Raw genomic sequence first — 22,430 nt, 5'->3', positions numbered from 1 at the left:
ACTGAATTAGTACAATAATCTCAATATATAAAACTTTAAATCTTTAAAATATGGTGAATTATGCACTGACTGGTTCTGTCTTACTCAATCCCAACACAATCGCCTCAGTGAAGTAAAGGAATTACAGAAGTTCATTGTCATTTGCAAACTATCAGGCTAGCTCACTGCAAAATTACAGCTCTCTCACAGAATTCAGCGCAAAGTTCGTGACACATACTGTAGCTATCACAATGGATTAAAACACACGCAAAAAGGGTCCGAAAATAAGGTTTTCATATATGCCTATTACTTTTAGTAATACTTTTAATGGATTAAGGTAGTAAGTCCCAAACTCAAGTTCCCATCTCTGATGTAAATACTATACTTACTATTTAGCTTATTTTATGATTTTTGCACATTGACTACGTCGATCCGAGTATTTGAATGTTATGCACCATCTTAGATTAGTACCATCTTAGATCAGTATGAAAATATTTCAGCCATAACCTGTTGTTTAATGTTTAGTTAACATTTAGTATTCACATTCAGCATGTGTTTTCCTCCATTGTATTTTCTTCCTTACATAATTAACAGGTTAGTGTGCTATTCCTGTTAGAGTATGACTATTCAAATTTTTAATACTTAATGAAGTGTACTTTTTATCCTTTACATACTGTACATATTAATATATATCATATATTCCATATATTAAAAATCCCTGAAACAAATTATTTCCTGGTATCACTTATGTTATAGCAGCTAGAAATGCCCATCCACTTGACAGCCTCTCTGTTTTCTTTTTAAGACAAGAAACACATGCTGCCTTTTTACTGAGATATTAGAAATCCCTCTGCTTACAAGTTTTTCCTGTAAAAGACAACCTACAGCAATGACTGTTTCAAAGCACCATCACTGGAGTGTGCTTCCATAAATGCTAAATAAACATCTCCTCACAAATTCACCATATTGTCATAAAAACTCATTGCAGTGGATGCACATGCATGTAAAGGAGCTTTAATGGGAAAAAAAAAAAAAAAAAAGGCAAACAGTCCATAACATTAGGCAAAATCTGACAATGGTCAGTTGATGAGCAAACAGAATACCACAGGGCATCAGCAGGGGTAATCGAAAGGTAAACCCTCTGGTCAAAACAATGAATTCAGAAATATGAAAAAAGGCTTGGTAATGTTAGGACGAGAATGTAAAGAGAACAAATACTGTACTTCTCAGTGAGTTGAATGAGTCTGTGTGTATGTGTCTCTGATTGAACACAAGTTTGTTTAATCAGCAAGAGGGAAACTGTGAATGGAGAAATGTGTGTGTGTTGTGGGGAATATAGTTCATTTTTGTAAGCTGCTGTGGTTGCTCTTCGTAGCTGACAGTGATGTGACATATCAGCAATTACACACATTTTCTTTTTTGTTTTTGAAGTGTCTTCCATACACATGCATAACAAGTATCATATTATAATCCAGTGACATGCAGGAATCTGGAGTAACTGGCCAATTTTTCTTGTTGTGCAATATGGATCAACATAATCAAAACTGATCATTTAAAAAGCGCTAAGGAATAATGTTTATTAATGCCAACGTGGGGGGTAAATTTCAGTAACTGTGCTAATAACGTTAGGTAATATGCTTTTAAATCAATCATAACGATGCAATGAATGCAAAATTAATTCTGAACCTGGTGCCATATTGATCATTAGTCCACATTAGTATTGTGCTTGGCTTATTCCAACGTGTCTCTTTTGTATTTTTTTTTTTTTTGGCTCTCTTTAACTCACTCTATTCCTGCTTGCTTTTGAAAGCAGGTACCCTTGGATTTGTTTCAAAGCCTCACATGACACTATCGACTTTAATGCTTTACAAACACTGCAATAAAACAGACTTTAGGTAAGATCATTTGTTAATAGGTTTCCAAGCTACAAAATGAAAAGAATGCATAATATTTCAAGATGAAAGCACTAGTCCAATATCTATTCGTTCCCATTTTATTTTCATGCAGTAATGCAAGTAAGCTTTTGACAGGTTGATGACGAGAAAATAAAATAATACCGCAAAAGGACAGCTTGTGTGTGAGTAGGTCAGAACGATGAAAGCAGCTTCCCCAGGCTGTGAGGTAAATTGAGAATTGCTTTAATCGATAGGAACAGCGAGGGACGTGATAAGCCTTTCATTAGCTTGCAGTCATGGAGGACACCTGAACGTTACTAAAGGGCTTAAGGCCATGATTCTTCTGGGCTCTGATAGAGAAGCACATATTTCTGCTATATTTCTCTAGAATCTGTGTCTGTTTGCGCTAGAAAAAAGGTCGCGATACAATGTACAGTGGGTTAAAAAAAAAAAACAGTTTCACAATGCAAACCTGTAGAAGTACAAAAGAAGTACCTGTAGCACACACACACACACACACACACACACACACACACACACACACACACACACACACACACACACACACAAAAAAAAAACCTATTACTTGCTGCACTGCAAAACCATAGAGGAGATTCAACCGTTTTTAACATTCTAAATGCACTTTAATGTGAATGTCCTCTGTAATAGGACAGAAAGACCCTCGTGTAACAATGATTTTTATAATGCATTTATGCAGCAAATAACTCTCCAGTATCATACAGTATGTTTCCTCTGTGTCACATAAAGGCAGCAAATAGATCTTTAGTGCCATCAACCCTCTTCTACATACATGAGCTCACAGAGGCCCATGATTGTCTAGTGTTTTGGTGGCTGATAGGGCAGAAAGAGTATGAGGGATGAAAACTCTTGGTGATGTCTGCATAGAATTTATTAGATTTTTTTTAGGAACGAGGAACAGTAAAAAAAAAAAATAGGGATGGGGAAAAAAAATGTTTAGCTGAATAACCTATATATTAATCTGAAAGTTTATGCATCCCCCCAAAAAAAGTTAAATAAATAGAACTTGCATTTCAAATATTGTACAGATCCTAGCCATATATTTATTAGTTTGTTCATTTATTTATCATTCATTATGCACATATTTTTCAATTTTCTAATTTCCTTTCTCAATTTTCAGTTCCTCCTGGATTTTGGTGTTTTGTGATTGTTGCAGCCAGAATTTTTTTTTATCAAAATATGTATTCACATTTTTTTAAAGATTCAGTATGACATTTTGGGCATTTGGCTGATGCCCTTATCCAGAGCAACTTACAATTTTAAAATAAATTAGTGGTTGAATGTTAAGGTCCTTTCTAAGGAACCCATTCCTAGCATCTCAGTGGTCCTGGGATTGGAACTCACAACCTTACAATCAGTATTCCATTATTTAAACCACTGAGCTGCCACTTATTGTTACTCATTTACAATGTTTGTAATCATTTAAAACACTGAAGGAAAAATCTGTTTTGTTTCTGTTTTTGACTGCCTTTTGACTGAGACTTGGCAAAAATAATCAGTCAAATTATTCTTATGAGGCTAGCTAAATATAACAACAATAAAAAAAATACAAACAAAATACAAAAATACAACAAAAAATGATTCGCAATCTTGGCACTTTTCTAACACAGAGACAGCTATGGCAGAAAGTAAGAATTACTAGTCCACAAAAAAAAACCTTCATTTTGTTCATTTATTCCATTGACATATGAGATAATACTAAAAGATCCTGTAGAAATCCTCACACAGAAGGAAGCTGGTGTTAGTTAAGATCACTTCTCACATTTCTAATAACATGCACTTGATGTCTATGAGTCCAGACTAAATAATTCACAGAAACATGCTCAAGCCTTTTTTTTGATAATTACTTAAGTTTCCATATTGAATTGAAGGATTCACTGGTAATTGCTTATTCAAAAGCTTTCTGACAGTCCATCAAAGCTTTCATCTCTTTGAAATGCAAAGGAGATGGCCTGAACAAGACATCACATGGACAGTATAATGCATTTGGATGAATCACTGTTAAACGTTTACTCACACAGAACCCGTCACAGCTTTTGGCCCTATCAGAGATGTGCACAATAGATGCACAGAAGAAGCCATAATTAGTCCATGTGGGCTTGCTGAACTTACTGAAAACTAGAAATTAAAGCTAATGGGCAAATTGGCACAGGCTATAATAGGAACTATTTAGAGTGAAGCATGCATAAACACCTAAAAATTCCTGCTTCTATGCTTCTTTAATTATAGTGCCATTTTGGACACTGACTGCAATCTCTTTATGAATAGAAAGGTGACTAATAGGCATTAGTGAAAAGGGAAAAAGGGCTTGCTGCACTAATTTGTGCTTCCTGGGTTAAACAGAGACAGGAACTGAGCGCCAAGCGCGGACCTCACATTAGCCTTATTACCCGAGTGTCACATAAGCGCAATTTAGACCCGCAAGCCTGCTCAGGCCCACCCTCCTCTGTCACATAATGGCCAGTCGGCACGATGAATACAAAAAAAAAAAAAACAGCTCACATCGGCACACTGTGAAGAGAAGAAGGGGAGGAATACATTGCTGTTGTGAGAGTGATCAAAGTGAGTCCAAAGGACTAAGCATTAAAATTAATAGGTCTGGTTGCTGAATATTAGTCTGGAGGTGCTCAAGACGGCCATCATGGAAATAAAGGGACATAAAGAAGAGACAGACCTACGATGCACAGAGATGTGAATAGAGAATGGTGTCTTAGGAGACTGCATCCTCTATCTATGACAGCAGCTCATTCTCTTAGACTGACGACGACTGATCTGTCTACACGGAGCACACGGTGTAAACTGCGAGGACAGCAGTCAGTGGGAATGGAGATAATGAACAGCTCCATGAACAGAATGAGTCCCATTGGGCTCACAAGGTCTCTATCATCAAAATGTGTGCGTGCAGTGCAGCAGTCGGAAGTTTAACCATGGGCAGGAGATGAGCGTTACTGCTGGCAACAGAACACATGCACAGAGTAGCATGATGTCCTGTAAAATTAGGAGACGTGAGAAAAGAAAAGAGACATGATAGAATATATAAAGAAATACATGTTCTGTTTTGTATATAGCATTATCAATCAAATTTGGGTGACAATATGGCTATTATATTAAAGAGCAATAGATGTGAAGCCATCGGCTTTAGGAACACGGGTTCAAACCATTTCATTAGGAATTACGTGCATTCCGGTCTCTTCTGCTGAATTCAGTGATTGTGTATAATTGAAAATGTCTGATATACATTGCAGTGGCCAATGCTGCCAGTGTACTACGTTTTTCATCAATTAATGGCATACACAGTATATTTTAATCATCTGCAGATGGACAAGATGTAAAATTGGCCCTGATGTCCAGGACACTTGCTGAGGCATCAAGGATCTTTAACATTCCATTGTTTTTTAATTGCTCTTTATTATGTTTTTAGGCTTGAGCTTTGAAGTTGCAACAGACCTGGGAAATAGCAAATGCTTATTTAATGATGATTGGATTTTAATGATGGCTTAATGGCACGCTCTGTCGCCATATAGTCACTGGAAGGAGGCATATAAAAAACACAGGCATCATGTGGCTGTCTCCTTCAAATGAGACACCAAGTGCGGAAATTAGGTTCCGAGCAATAGAAAAGCAGGAAACATTGCTGGTTTCAATCATAGGAGTACACTCAGTAGTTATTTATGAATCAGTACGCAGTCTTCTTAGTACATTTTCTATTTTTAATCTTGCCAAACTGGCTGCCAAAACAAGCACAATGTCATGTTGTTTGCAGGATTATTTCTGCATCCTGTTCAGACTCCGCTGCAGTGGATGGTGTAAGCAAATTACAAAGAAACAAGCAATAAGTGTGCTATTTCTCCTGAGATCCCACTAGTTTTGTGGTCAATTCATCGAAACACTTCTTGAGTGCTGACCACTGGTTTCTCTTTTTGTTATAGTTGTGCTACACAAAGGCTGACTCAGGTGAAAAATCGATAAATGCACACAATTAAGGTGATTAATTAGTGAGGTATGGAAGCACCGCAGAACAGACCAACATGGTCAGCCATCCTTTAAGTCTACAGCAATTGCAGTAGTTTGTGTAGTTTTCTGCGACCGTCAATCTCACACTAAAGCTAAAGGTAACGTGAGGCTTTAAAGTGCAGGGATGTAACACTTCCACAGTGTTGTTTAAACTTTAAGGTTGCATTAATCTGTATCAAACATAGAGCCATGCTTAGTATTCATACCTGCCAAGTCCACACACACAGACACACGCACACACACACCAGTTTCTACATCAGCACTTGGTTGTCAGAGATATGTGTAAATCCTCATGCTAACCTCCACTGCATTCCCATGCTAAAAGATGAATGGATTCAATACCAAAGGGATCACAGGACAGTAAATTCTTTACAGGAAGAATTATTCCCGTTTTGCCATGTCTGATGGAAAATATGGCAGGGGCTGTGGGATTGTGAGTAGGTATGCCAAAGAAGAGAGCAGACTGTGACTTGAGAGAAAAGCACTTGGATATATAGCAGGTATGTAACATTGAACATAAACTGCAGACCAAGTACAAACCATCTTACACTTTATCATCTAAATCTGCCATGCAAAAGGCCCAAAGGAACAAAACAGAGACACAAGCTGTGTCCCAAAGACATTTGCACTTACACTATGCTCCATGTACAGTACTCTACTGTCTAGTACTGTATATGAATTATGTATGTGAAGAATATCGACTAAAATGGAACAGTAATGTTTTTTTTTACTAATATGAAGCATAAATCTGTTTCCCAGTCAATGGCAAATTACATCAAACGTGCATGAAGTGATGGCACTGGCTTTAGAAGAATTCAGTGAATTTTTCATTTATTCTTGTTGAAAAATAAATATCACAACATGGATTAACTTCAAAGATATTTGTTATCTCTCTTCCAGTCGAGTGTCGCCAGCTATTTAAAATTTCTTTCTCTGATATTCCCATGCCTTAGCTGATATTGCGAGCGTTGACGGCATGACACGTCCAACATTCCACATTTATTTTTTTAGTTGAATAAGTACATCATCCTGGTACTTGAATTGTACTTCTTTTCTTTTCAGTATGCACATACTACACAAACTATATGTATATTACTATATTATTTAGGATGCACCAACGGAATTAAATTATTGAATTAAAGCACTTTTAACATGTCAATAAACCGAACAAGATACAGTATATTTATACTCGGGCTGTTAAAAGAAGTTTTACTCTTTGAACACTGTCACAGTATATTTGTTTAATTCGAGTGCATCCACATTCAAGTAGCATTATATTAAAAGTATAGCTTGTAAACTAAAGTCGTGTTCATTTCTAATGTAAAATGCTGAATACTGTATATGCACGATTGTGACCGCATCACAATAAACGATTTCTGTATTAATGTGGCAGTTTAAACCAATAAAAATGCAAATGCTTTGCCTTAAGATATTGTTCCGTGCATAAAATACCAAATGCTTTATCCATTATGTTGTTTAAAAACCAACATCACAAGAAATGTTATATTGTTTAGGTTATTACTAACTTGTGTTATACTCTCCTTTATGTCATGCCTAAGAACACACTTATCCATGTTAAAAAATCTCCACCCACCCCCTCCACTTTATTTTACTTATATTCGCCTAGCATAAACCTATACACTACTAAATAATATACAAAAGCCGACCCTTTACCTTTGGACCTTCAGTATATGTCTGTGATCTTGAAACATGGTTATAGTACCCACAACATAATTAAAGCTAGAAATAATTGAATAAAATTGATATATCATGGTAAGCTTTAAAAGTACACACCACATGCACATTTCTATCTAAAGTATACATAGTTGAGGTACAAAATGTGTACCTTTGATGGCACTATCAGAGCATCACTTGAGCATGAGAAGGAAGTCAGTTACTAGGCAACATCTTAACAGGGAATTTTTCATACTATCTTCCAGGTTGCCAGCATGAGTGCGGCTAAATCACAGAAAGTAATAAGCTTAACAGTTAAACAAGGAATTTAGATGTCAGCTGCATTGTTAATTAAACACCTGAAAAACCCTGTTTAGGTTCCGTTATTTAAGAGGACAGTTTCTGTCCCGAAAATCTTTAAACCTGAGCTGTATCTCAGGCCAATATGCACCCAATCCCTTTAAGAAATGTGTTGTCCCTTTGATTATCATTATTATCTGCATCAGTCTCGGTCTTATCACGGTATGTAAACACAAAACTTATCACCAATTCTTCACTCAAATAACACCTGTTCCCAGTAATGTTGCTGGGTTCTGTACTATTGGCCAACATATCTTCTCATTAAAAGCCTTTTAGTAGGTCGTTTACACATTTAAAATATATTTTCACATCATACTGAACATGTAACACTGCTATCTTTTCTTATTATCTGAAATTGTAGGAGTATCATTAACATTTTGACAGTCGCTATCTTGTTAGATTCGCTATAGTGTACAATTATGCGAAATTGTAGCAAATTGTGAGACATGTAAACAAGGGTTAGACATCCTTGACAGCATGACTGCATTTACCAGTGTAAGCTTTACAGGCAGAAAGCCAAGGCTAGAAAAGCCAGAAACATTTCCGTATAATTTTGGCAAAATATTTTCATGTTTCCCTTAATTAAAGTTTTTTTTTGTAGTTTTTTAGTAGGATTGTTGCACACTGACATTCTAATATCCATGAGGCATAGTCTGTCAAACCATGTCATGTCTGTCAACAACGATCAGAGATTGAATTTCAAATTACATGTCGCTCATCTAGATACTTGGCAGAAACTTCAGATCAATGGACCTCTCAACTTTCAAATTTTAACATGAATATTCACTCATATGGTAACAGAGAGAAGCTACTGTACAATCTAAAACATTTCAATGTATTTAAATATCAATTATTTTTATTAAGTAACAAAAATTTTAATGTAGTGCAATCATACTGTAGAGGTGATCAGACAGCACCATATTATGTGGAGGTTGATAATGATGTCGCTCGGGTTTAAGATTATTTTGGGCAGAATGTGTCCAGTGAATAACAAAACCGTAACAGTTTCCACACAGGACGTTGCAGGTATTTGGGAATTAACAATGCAGTTAACATGTAAATTATTGTATTAATGTTAGGTCTATGGCTTTCCAGTGATTTAGCTGCACTGATTCTGTCAATCTGGAAAATCTTAAGTAATAAGAGTTTCCTGTTAAGACGTTGCCTAGTAACTGACCTCCTTCTCTATGTCAAGTGATGCTGCGGTGGTACAATCGAAAGGTACACATTTTGTTCCTTAAGAATGTATCATTTTAATAGAAAGGTGCATTTAAAGCGTGCCTTTAAAGTTTATTTTAAAAGGTAATAACAGTCCAATTATGTACCTTATAACTACCTTTTTTGGTGTATTATATCCACTTTTCCAGGTCAAAAGTAGAAAAAGATGAGCACAGACGAATATCCCCTGCTTTATTTGCGGGACTTGAATTGGCAGCTGGTGCTATTTCCCTGTGCATTCTAATCTGTTGCAGTTTTCTGTGCAATGAGGGACAACATATGGACACTGGAGAGTAGGATGTCTAATACAGTCAATGTGCTAAACAGCAAGGGCTCCTAAATAATGGTGGGTATCGTGGTACAGATTGAGCCATGTCAAGCTGAGAATTGTTGTGACCTTTTTAGAGTCGGAGTAATGAGCCATGGCCTTATAGGGCTACTGTTGCTATTACCCACATCAAATGCAGAATAAGATACCAGAACTGCTATAACAATCTATGTTCATTTAAGCTTATACTGAGGATTTTCTCATGATGTTACATACGTAGATTAATTCTATAAAAAATTTAGATGGAAAAAAAAACAAACACATGTTCAGATTGAAGAGAACAACATATCCAGATTTTTCAGAGATTTGTAAAAAATAATTAATAAAAGAAGCCATCTACATTGAACCTATATAGCGATTCTTCATCTACCATCTAGAGACTGCCTGATTATATTTCACCATTAGTAAATTTACTTTATATAGGTATGATTTGGAAAACCAACCGGAAATAAAACGCCCAAAAATACAAGCCACATGCCATGAGACATACAGTAATTGTCCATAGACCACCACAGAGGCCGCAGATCTGGGAAACATTACCAAAAACCACTATGGTGAAATCTGGTAGTGGCAGGTTGTGCTGTGAGGAAGAGTTTCAGCATTAAGGACTAAGGTAGGACTGTTAGGCTAGAAAACAGTGATAATCCATAAGAAATACTTTTCAATAGAGCGATACTAAAACACAGGCTAGCAGGTATCCAGATGCCCTTGACTTGAACTCAGATCAGACTTAGAAAAGACTTGACTGCAGTTTTAACATGTTCTGCAATGAGGAATAGGGGAAAGATTCAAGTGTTCCAAACTTGTAGTATCATTCTTACAGAAACATAAGCTTAATGTACTTGAAAGTACACCTTAAATGTTTAGGTTTTGCTCTGGTTACTGTCTAAAACATGCAGCTAGGTAGTTTTGCTGTACTAAATTGCTCAAAGTTGTGAATAAGTCTGTGTGTGTACGTGTGTTTGCATTCTTGGAGTCCTACTGTACCAAAGATTGATGTCCCATCTGGGTTGAATTCATCTGCCATGTGCCTGATGTTCCCAGGACAGCATTTTGATCCACTGAAACCTTGACCAGGATAAATTTAAGAAACTTTATGACAACCTAGTGCCACAGAATGATGTTCCACATGTCCTCCTATCTAACATACATTAAGCAGCCAACTGTATTTTGTTTACACAGTGCTTCAGCATATATATTTATTCAGTGATCAACCACTTCAGTCAAAGCAGATCTCAATGAATCTATAATACACTTGTTTTGGTGTTTACCCATTTTGAACAAATTCATATAATTCATAGCAGTAAATGTCATGCTATGCAAACAGTGATGTTGTTACTAGGGAAACGACAATGCAAATATGATGAGAGTCGGTGTAATTTTAACGCCTTGAAGACCATTTCTACTTCAGTAGCAGCATGATACAAACGCAAACACAGGGCTGGAGAAAGCAGGAAGATTTCCATAATGCTGTTTACACCATGTCTCACCTCTGTAGTACGCCCTTAGGTTTATTTGCATGTTTGTTAGTGGAAATGTCACATCACATGACAGCAATTTTCATGCATTGTTCAAAATGATGCTTCCAAAGCGCAGTGGCTTGCTGTTAAACACTACTGCTACAGTTAGAATCATCATCAGCACCAGATAATCAAATAGCTCCAGCAGTGTAGGGAAATCATTCTGTGTGGATTGCCTTTACAATGTTCATGAATGTGTTATACCCATCAACTGGATGAGCTACTAATGATGCCTGATCATTTAAAGGTGCTACATAATGGAGACCAAGGTGATGCAAGTGCAGATTTTTATGTGACAAGGTGCAAAACAAACAACGGACAAGACAGAAAGCAGTGACTATGAGCAAGGCAGTGACACATACAGTACACAACAAACAACAACAGTTGGCAAGGAAACACACAAACAAAGAACCTAAATAAGAGTGCTCTTATTACTAGTAACACAGAACAGGTGTAAGTTGTTAGGACATGTGACGTGTTGGGTCTGCTGGAGTTCAGCGCTGATTCTGGCATAACCAGGACAAAAAGCAGAGATGATATGTCGCCAAACTTATTCTGTGTTACAAATAACCTTCAAACATCACCCTAAATAAGCCAGTAGATGTTTGGCTGTAATGATGAATTTATTATTTGCATACATGTACTGAGTTTGACTTGTGTCAAGACTAGAGAGAAATAAACAGAGCGAGCGAGAGAGAGAGAGAGAGAGAGAGAGAGAGAGAGAGAGAGAGAGAGAGAGAGAGAGAGAGGGGAGAACCTCCGAAGAAAGATGGCTGGTATAGAGAACAACTGTTCTCGGACAATAGTGACGACCATTTGTTCATTAAAGACTTCAGTACAGGTCCCTTAACTGCGGTTTATTTAAATAAATATGCAAATGATTACATTTCTATTCAAAGCCTCCTTGCGACTTTAACAAGTTTGCCAAATTACCCAGGGGAAACAATTCTTTGAGTGAAAAGACCCACCTGTCAACTCAAAATTAACATGTAAAAGTCATTTAAAAAAAAAGTTCATGTATTTCACATCATCTCTTCCTCAGTTAGATAAAGATGGCGAGGAGACAATATGCAGAAATGCCTGAAAGGTTATCGTAATGGAAAAAACGCATACATTTTATAATGTGATAAGCTTTTGAAGAGTGTGGTGTGAAATTTTTCATATGAACATGCCATAGATGTGAAAAATTAGCATGTGAGAATAAATGAATTAGGTGGGGGTGAGGGGTGGTCAAGGGGGAAAATAAATGACTGTGTATGCAAGAACCCCTGTGCAAAAGCCATGTAAAAACAAACAATGTATAAAAAACACACTGAATTATGTGTAAATGCTAAATAAATGTGTAAATGACATGTGAAAGAAATACATTGTAGTTAAAACTACCTGAATTATTTGAAAATATCTGGTGTTAAAAATAATTACTTTATATATATATATAAATCACATGTAGAAAATTATAAATTATATTATATAAATAAAATGTAAAAATAGCCACATAAAAGTACACAAAATCTTTGAATGGCATATAAAAAATAAGATAATGCCTCTGTCATGTTTGAAAAACACATACGTACAGAAAAATGCATTTTACTTGAATTTGTTTATTTAATAATTTTTTTACACAAAAAAGTAATAAAAAATTGGGTGAGGGAAAAAAATCACGTGAAAAACATACCATGTGTAAAAAGTGTGTAAGTTACATGTAAAAAAATAAAATATGATAATACAGGAATCAATCAAGAAAAAACTAAGTTAGTATAAATTAATCATTCGTAAAAACCTTATATACAAGGGGAAGAAATTATAAGTAAAAAATGAGGCGATATTGTGAAAAAATCTTGCACATTATGCTCTGTGTGTAAGGCCCACTGCATGTGAAAACAAAACACGTAAAACCTTTACAGACTGCATGTAAATTTGACCCATGTATCATATACAGTTATAAACTGAATCACAGCCTAATAAAATATGATTGCAGGAAGCATTTCATATTGGTTACTGACTCATTTGGCAACCGGAAGGAGGAAAGCTTTATCTATAATAATTGAAAACAACTATGTTCTTTTAGATCTAGATAATGGTATTGATGCAGATACTGTACCCTTTCCACCTTTTGATTTGTCGTGTTTCTCTCATGGGTCGCCAGTTTGTGAGAAGATAATGTCGGAAATAACTCTCGACCGTTACTGTTGCTTTACTATTGGAAAAGCAGGCATGGAGAATAAAACTCCTGTGTTTTATGGATCATTTCTGTAGGTATGGCAGCTCATATCAGACAGAAAAAACATGGGGAACACAAGGGCTGTGGAGTTTTGAGATAGCACTAGTTATAAATTAATCTGTTTGGAATATTTGGCAGCCAGGATTCTTAGAAGTACAGATGCCTACATTCACATTCATAACACTTTCTACAGACCTCAGAGTTATAATGAAATATGAACACATTCCTATCGTGCTGCAATACATTTAGAAGCCATTATGCACACAATCACTTATGATAATGCATGACGTTTATAGCAGTTCCTAGTAAGCGGTATTTATACAACACATGATAAATAGTGTTCAGAACATTATAACCAATACAGAACCTAGGTTGCACTTTGAATAGTGCATCATGAGACCAATCTTGTTATTTGTCTTAATAAATGAATGATAGCATTATGACATTCATGGAATCCTACTTTAAAACATCTTAAACATTTAAACACGTGTGAAGCGAACTGAGGCCGAATTTCCGTGGGAACACACGCTTTACAACACAGGCTTTCATTTACAATGACTTTGCAAAGTAATGCTCAGATTGTCCTATGCATCTGATTTTACCAAGCCTTGAATGCTATACTGGTTTTTGGACCATTTGACCGTCTCTTGATTCACATGTTTGTGTTGGCCTAATTTGCTCTGTTTGTTGAACGCCGGACCCAGGCCTGTGTTTGACTTTGATCCTGTCTCACGTTCTGGATTTGTCTGCCCTGATCTCATTAAACATCCACAAACTGCACTTGCACCCGGCTCTGCTCTTGTTACCTGACCACAAGCAAGTTAAAGCGATGTTAATGTTTAGAAACATTTATAAACATTGCTGTTGGTAATTGTGTGTGCTTTGCTCAGATTTAAAGTCAAGAAGATATAATACCTCAATTAAATAACTTTTTTTTTTTGCTAAAATGTTTATGCATTTTCCAGGCCGAGGTCAAATTCTAATAATCATGTAATCATGCACTATGCTGATTAAACTGATTTGACTGACATAGCTTCTGTCATATTAACATGCAACATTGTCACTTTCTTAGCCCCACAGAATTGATAAATTCCAGAAGTACAGGAAGAAGCTCAGCTACCACCAACACCATTTCCACCTAAACAAAACACAATTCGAACACCATACCAAAAGCAACCAAAGATTGGCCATTACACAATACAAACACAACCATTCTGGTTTTGTTGTAACATGTAATATACGGTATATATTTATTCTAAGTACCAGAATTTTTCAAATATTCCTAATGTGTTTCATGCAAGAGGCTCTAAAATAGGCAGAGGGTCGTACAGGTTAAAGATATTTGTCAACATTAAATAGCTTGATGTAACTGGTATGCGAGATCTACCTAATAACAAATAAAAGAGATCGATAACTGTCATTTTGTGAAGTCGTCAAGGAAAATGCTCAAAGTGATTTCTTTATAGATCTCAGTAGTTCAACATAATGATAATCACTCATATATACTAAACATACTGTATAACTGTTATACTACGCTGATAAGATTTTAATCCTCATATTGTATCAGGGGCCAGGTAAAGTATGCAAGGTTAGACTGTCATTAGTGTCATAACTCTTCCTCACAAACTGCTCGTCAGCAGAAACGCTTCCTAATTCACTGTGCTTTGTTCACGATTCACTATGCAGCAGTAAGAGTATCCTAAAAAAAAAATTATCATAGGTCAACAGAAATCTAGATCATCTGACTCAGGTTTTATGTTGACTTGAGATCCCAGAGCTGCTGTCTGTGGCAAAAAAAAGTTTTTTTTTGTACTTTTTTGTAGCATTCAGTCAGCTGTCATGAAGGACTTATGTAGGTACAGTATGTAACTGTTATTTAACTCTATAATACAATGCATAAAATATATGTACTTATTTACTTTTATTTTGATTGTTAGTTGGTATTGGTATGAATTATTTGATTGCTTTGGCGGAACTATCAATTTCTTCTTCCCCAGCAGGCAAGCATGACTATATATATATATATATATATATATATATATATAAACTAACTAACTAACTAACTAACTAACCCTCACCCAGTACTGTCCATTTTACATTTACACCACTTGGAAAAGCAAATTACAAACGTGCTTTAAAGTGTCCAATAAATAAATAAATAAATACATCCTGATACTGGTTCACTAATATCTGTAAATAATACTGCTACTAATGACTAAATACCTGTAATAACTCAGTCAGTCTAAAAACTGTTGGGAAGCTGGATTGTGGTAATGGCTCTAAAGCAAATACGTCAAAATCATCGTACGGAGTAGAAAGGTCATGTCATCGTCATGGTAAAATTATGAATGTTAAATTAACACCTGGTCCCTAGGATACACCACACATACTAATTTATCTCAAATGATTCAGCTGTGCACATTAAGGCACTGTCTTTTTTGTTTTCTGCCGTTTATGCTCTGAAAGTGGCTCGATTATTACAATTCCGGTCTTTACTTCACTTATATTTTGTTTAATATCAACAGAATGTCTTCCTAGAAAAAGAAATCCGTGTGAAAAAAATGATATATCTCTCTCATCTCAAGAGTATCATATTTTAACTTATTTATACGGTATTATGCAATCTAATCCACACTAAGGTTTGTGAAGAATAATCAAATGACACCACTTTGACCCGTGCCGCTGAAAGCCGATTGCTCAAACTCACTCTCATTGTCATGCAAAACAAACATGAAGACAATATTCCAGCGAGCTGAATAATTCATGTGTCCCTGGACGGCCGTTTGGCTTTCAACGAGCACGCTAGGTTCTCTTTCTCTCTGAATACCTGACAGAGAGATTTTACTAGAGAGGGAGTAGGCATGAAACATCTGCTAAGACATCTGTTTGCAACCTCCACTGTGCCCGCACTCAGCAGGCCCGCACCATCATTCTAGTAATGACATGTCCCAGCGATGGCAGACATGCAGAATGCCAGGGACAGCCAGGGCACCAGTGAGGTCTACTGCCATGGGTAAGTGTGTTAAATACAGTAGACTGACCTTCAAAACTGTGCAGAAGCGATGCACACATATGTACAGGAATGACTTTTAAACCTATTCGTTTAGATAATGTGAGGCACCGGGGAAGAATTATTACATGCAGCTTCTAATTATATTTTGGCATAAAAGTTCACTCTATGGTTTAACTGCATTAACATACAGTGATTTATGTACAGTGAGAGTTTGTATATTTTCTTCATATCGATAATGTCAAATGAAATCCAAATCGCATTAACATGAGACAAACTTTGATTAATCCCTCATAGAGCTAACACAGAAACACCACGTTTTGATTAAATTCACTATTCAATGAACTATATTACTTTTTACGCATGGGATCTAAATGAAGAAATAAAAACAGCAATTATTGCCACACAATTTAGAGAGAATATCATGCAACTGTTCTAAATCATCTTGTTTCATGACTGCTATACATATTAACTGCTTCCTAATTTGATCATTACGCATCTTTTAACAAGCATGTGTCACAGTAGGATGGTGTTTCTACATCAGCTGTGTGAAAGCTTGAAACTTTGTCGCTTGTCCTGGTGAATGATGTGCCTACTACAAACAGGAACAATAACAGCAGACTGCAAGCGAACGCACCATTACTTGTGAAAAATGATGCCTTCCTCTTTTAAACTGGAATTTTCTAAGTTATTAGAAAAGCACCCATTTCATCTAGCTCCTGCGAGTATTGCATTTGATGACTTGGCATATAGAGATAGTATTTTCAGCAAGGTTGATGTATAAATTCTCTCCTTGCATTTGTATTGGGAGATAAAACATTACTGTAGCTAAATGCCTCAACACAATGTCTTATTTGAAAATAATGATGGAACCCCTGCTGATTAGCCACCTGAGATCAGATCACTGGAACAAATAGCAACACATGCAAACACATGCCACACTGAGTTCTTATGAGAAAAGCTAAAGCAGATGTATGACATATCTAATGCTGAGAATGTTTAAAACCTAAACTCTCAGGACCTTTCGTCAGGTATTGATTTGCTTTCCCCATTCTTGTAGCTGTATAAAAACTGGTTGTGTGGTTTTTTTTTTAATATTGTCGCTTCATACTACAGTTCATGACAATAAATGCATGCTTCCTCTTCCATTGATCATCACCATTCTGTTTCTGTTATTGACTATTCTTTATTTTATTTTTAAACCAAACCAATCCACTAATCAGTTCAGAAATGTAAATACAAGGAACAATCTATAAAATAATGTGACATTGGCATGGTGCATGAACACATTACCTATCAGCCCCTTCATGTCCCATTACCTTGTCACATGTCACATTGAGCACTCAGATGTTCAGTGTTTTGTCACCTGACTTTGCAGAGCGTTTTTGTTGTGTGCTGCTGCGTCATGGTTTTGAACGTGTTCTAGTTCTTTGCTGATCACCCAACTGCTGCTTGTTTCCTGCACTGATTTTATATTATATTTTACTGCACCTGCATCCACCTCAACTCTCACTACATGACAAGATCTTGTCTTTCTGACCTAAAGACTCTAGCCCTGTAGCAAGTCTCTAGTTTGAACTGCCCTCAGCTCGGTCATTTATGATCTATAAATATCTGTGATTGGATAAGAACTACTACTGCAGAAACTCTAATTTTACATGTTGGTGTAGAAAACCAGACCATGGTTCCCAAGATCAAATCTTTAAATCCAGACCATGCCTCAGCCATGTGGATCTAAAAGACCAAAATTCGTTTGAGCTCTTTGGGTTTCTCTGAGCTCAGGTATGCCGAATATGGCTACGTTGTGAAAAATCATGCGTGTTTTTTTAACACTTTGAAAAGATGCAGCATCATCTCTGAAACAGCATGTGTTGGTGTTCACCTTTCTTATTTAGTATATGTTAAGTGAGAATGGAGAGTTATCTTATTGGGCTAAAAGGGCCAACAAATGGTGTGTAATAAAGTTTGTTTTTATTTGCAAATAGCCTAGCAAGGTGACTGCTTTGCTCGATTGTTAGTATTACAAAATAGCGAATGCTGAAATATGAATTAAAGTCAAAATCATGTTATATTGTATCACAGTAGTTTCACTGGTGTTGTCAAATATTGAGTTGTTGTCTTAAGGATATTACTTGGGCGCCTTGGGTTTATACCTTAGTACAGTAGGAATTTGACAAAATGACAAAAGTGGCAGAAAATAGAGGTCAATAAAAAGAAAAATAGAGCTGATTTTCCCCATAAATTTATCAGCTCGCATTCAGTAGCATCTTCAAGTACTTAAATCAGTGTGCTGAAATATTTTGCTAGTCCACGTCCAGACCCACCAGTTAATGACTATATTACAGTATATAGTTTATATAATTTAGTAATAAGCTGAAACTTTATGAAATGGACAACAAATAGTTTGAAAAATCAGGGTTCTAAATAAGTATAAGCTTTAAAGGACATGAGGCAAAGGTACTTACGCACTATGTTGTTTATTATGCCAAGTCATCTAGTTGTCTTAAGGGAAAACATTCCCTACTCTAACACACCTGACTCAACTTATCGGCTAATTAACAAGCCCTTCATGAGGTGTGTTAATGGTGTAGCGGGATTTCAGGAGCAGTCTAAGTACTCATTTAGAGCAATTCATGAGCTCAACTTACTTCTTTCTCTGACATTATTGTTGGCTTGTGTTTCAAAGAACAGCCCTACTCCAGGGATGTGTTGAATGTCAAAACTAGTAAACAAAAATATGCAAATTACATCCATGTGACTTTTCTAGGCGAAAAATAAAATATTTTCTGCCAGAATCTCAGTCTTCAGACATCGAGCCAAAGAATTCAAAACTAACAAAGCCCAACTATACCTTTGGTGTTGTCTCTTTTCTTTTCTCTGTATTTCAGTTTTTTCACTGAGTCTCTCTCTCTCCTTACTTGTTCCTTATGCATGTCTAATCAGGTGCTTGGATATCCCAGAGGACTGCGCCTCCATTAGAATTTCAGAGCTTAGCATGCCTACTTGACTTATTAATAGAGGTTGTTTTAAGAATAAGGTTTATGGGACCAGTGCATATTTGATGGGATGTGTACTCACCTGTGCTGGGGTAGTCTGGGGTTGATGGGTCCCCTCCTGGGTTTAACGTCACCCCGAATGCCTTCTGCAGTAATGGCTGATCCTCAGGGACGTCACAGGGATCCACGTAGATGAGACAAGCGCCGAAGCCCATATCAGCCAGGAGAGAAAGCTGTTAAGAAAAAGTCATAAATTGCAAAAACATTCTCACCTAAAGGGGGAGCTGAAGCACATTTAATTTTGCAGTCGATGGCATTTCAGGAAAAAAGTGAAAAACAAGGATAAAACTGGCTCACTGATTTAATATTTAAGCTAAATGTTGACATGATTCATAAGATAAATGGAAGGAAATTGAGTAAAAATAAAGAGTAAAATTGTTTATAGGATGAACAGTTTATTAGTAGGAGTTTGTGTGCATGTGTGGATTAGAACAGTTTATCACTGCAAAGTGGGCCACTTGAGAATAGTAATGGCCTCAGCAACTTAAGGCTGAGGCTATCACACACACACACACACACACACACACACACACACACACACACACACACACACACACACACACACACACACACACACACACACACACACACACACACACACACACACACACACACACACACAGCCCTGGATTAATGCAAAAATAAATGGGAGCAAGTCTAACCTTTTTACATTTTCACTGAATAGTTAACATATTTATAAGCTTCAGCATCTCTTTATTAGATCAAGTAATTTCAGGATGACTTCACAACACTGCAATAGGCTGTGAATCAATGTGGCTTTGATAAATCTATCATAGACATCCACACATACATACATCAATCTTTCTTTCCAACCATCCATCTATCCATCCCTCCATGCATTCATTCATCCATCCATGCATCCATGCACGTATCCTGCACAGTTGCAAGGATGCCGAAATCTATCTCAGGTTAGTCGGGGTTCATATGGCAGGGGACACCATGGATGGGGTCCCAACGCATCACATGGCACTTACAAAAAGAGAAAATAATCAAACCCCCATACCTGGAGGTGTGAGCCAAATGTGCTAACCACAAAGCATCTGTGGCCAAGTTTTAAGGTGTATACAGTATGTCAGCACCATCTAGGATGCATCAACATGTCCCAAGCTGTTCCAGGTTATTTAATTAGAACACCAATTGTATTTTCAAAATATATAGAGAACAAAATTTTTATAAAAAATATATAAAAATACACACACCCAAAGCGACCATGTTAGAGAGGTTTGTTTGTTAAGGTAGCTCAGTGTGTAGACAAACTGAACAGTCTTTAATCCTGTGAAGTAGATGATAAATGCTAACTAAGTGGAGCTATAGTATAGTACCAAGGTAGTAAATAATCTTAAAACCCGTGTGGTGTCATTACTATTTGAAAATATATGTGGAGTGGGTGGTTTGAAAGCAGTCTGAATATTCTGAATAGATGACCTTCTTCCAAGCATGTAAAAAGAAAATGAATTTGTAAGTGCAGCAGTGAAAGCTGACATTGAAAATCTTAAAATCTGGAATGCACAGACAACATTGAGTATATCATGGGTATTTCTAAGACAAACATTTCATGGCATTCATGCTAAATGCCAAAAGGGGTAAACAGCTTGTTTTTAACAGTAAATTAAGGGACAAAACTAAGCACAAATCTTGTCATTTACTCTTAAACTCTGATGATTTAGCCACAAATTTTGATACACATATGTGTGACAGCCTAGAAAAACCTAATATTTGGGCAAATTTTAAAATTTTTCACTATGTATCTCTGCAAACTGCAAATATGCTAAATAAATAAATAAATAAACGTAAGTTTCTCCTTTACATGTATCTCAACCACAAGTCAATCTGTAACATCTGTAACAAAAAGTGAAAATGGACAAAATTGAATAGAAAGAATGAATTTATATTCTTTATATAATCTTTTTAATGCAAAACAATAGTAAGCTTGACCATGATAATTGGCTGGACTTAAAAGCCTGTCACTCTGAAAGCTGTAAGTACTGTAAGGTTTTTGGTATGAGAGTAGAAAAGAGAAACAGGCTTTTAATCCTGTCCGTCCAGCAGTCATTGATTGATAACCGAATGATTAACAATAATATACAGTAATTTTATACAAAAAGTGCAAACAACTTTCCTAGATTTCCAGCATCAGTATTATCATGAGGTGAATGGCAAAATCATGTAAATTATTTATCTTGATAACCTTGAAAACCTAATCTACATACCAGAAAACAGTACAGAGATATGCAGTTAACGAGTTATCATGTTGATTATAAACATCAGTTACATCAGTCTCTGCCGCATACAGTATACTGAGGAAAAAGTCACTTGTGGCATTTAACCAGCTTTATCATCTCTTCGTTTAACTGATCAGTGGACAAGTAATCGCTGAATATTTCAGTCAGTTGTGCTAAACTAGGTCAACATTTAAAAACATTTTACAATGCTGCTTCTACTGTTATTAGCTCTTTTCTGTGTTTTGATGATGACACGCTAGATTCACTGACATATTTGACAGCTAATATAATATAACAAATTATACCTATTTGGCTTATGTCCATTTTGATATGATATAATTATCCATTGACTAGTTTAAATCTTACAGTAAATTATATTCACTATGTGATGAAATCACGCTAAGCTAACAGGTTTTAAAGACAGGATTTTTGCAGGCAGACTGTTTTTTTTTTTTTTTTTAACTGTGCAAAGCAGTGTTTGTTAAATTGCCACCTTACACAACATGATCGTTATAGGAAAAAAGTCAAGGCTAGGACAGAAAATAAATAATATTTCCAGATTGTTTTGGTGAAATATAATTATAGTTTCTTAAAGCAGATTTGTCAAAATAGGTTCAGCCAGAAAATCGCAGATGTTTTGGTATTTTTGGTTGTCAGAATTAGCCACAGTAACATCTGACAGGTTGTCCCAAACCACCACAATTATTTTCTGGTGTACTGTACTGTAATTCATGCAGTACTGCTTAAATAAACAGATAAATGTGTTGATGCTGGTAATATAGTATCTGTACATATTCCATGAGCTTTTTTATTAGCTGAAATCTACAAATTATTGTTAAGGCTGTATAGTAGAAGGGGTCTAATCACAACAAG

At 36.1% G+C, this 22,430-nt stretch overlaps 1 protein-coding gene across 3 annotated transcripts in view; it reads right to left on the bottom strand.

The window, feature by feature from the left end:
* LOC113657924 (inactive N-acetylated-alpha-linked acidic dipeptidase-like protein 2) overlaps window positions 1-22,430 on the bottom strand; it is a 217,419-nt gene that overhangs the window by 78,350 nt on the left and 116,639 nt on the right. For all 3 annotated transcript variants that reach the window (XM_027170096.2, XM_027170093.2, XM_047810598.1), the window contains exon 5: window positions 19,337-19,487. In XM_027170096.2, the coding sequence (XP_027025897.2) occupies window positions 19,337-19,487 (151 nt within the window). The remainder of the gene's footprint in view (window positions 1-19,336; window positions 19,488-22,430) is intronic.

The sequence above is a fragment of the Tachysurus fulvidraco genome, chromosome 2 (assembly GCF_022655615.1).
Source record: "Tachysurus fulvidraco isolate hzauxx_2018 chromosome 2, HZAU_PFXX_2.0, whole genome shotgun sequence".
NCBI lineage: Eukaryota > Metazoa > Chordata > Actinopteri > Siluriformes > Bagridae > Tachysurus > Tachysurus fulvidraco.
This window is presented reverse-complemented; position numbering and strand designations above follow the sequence as displayed.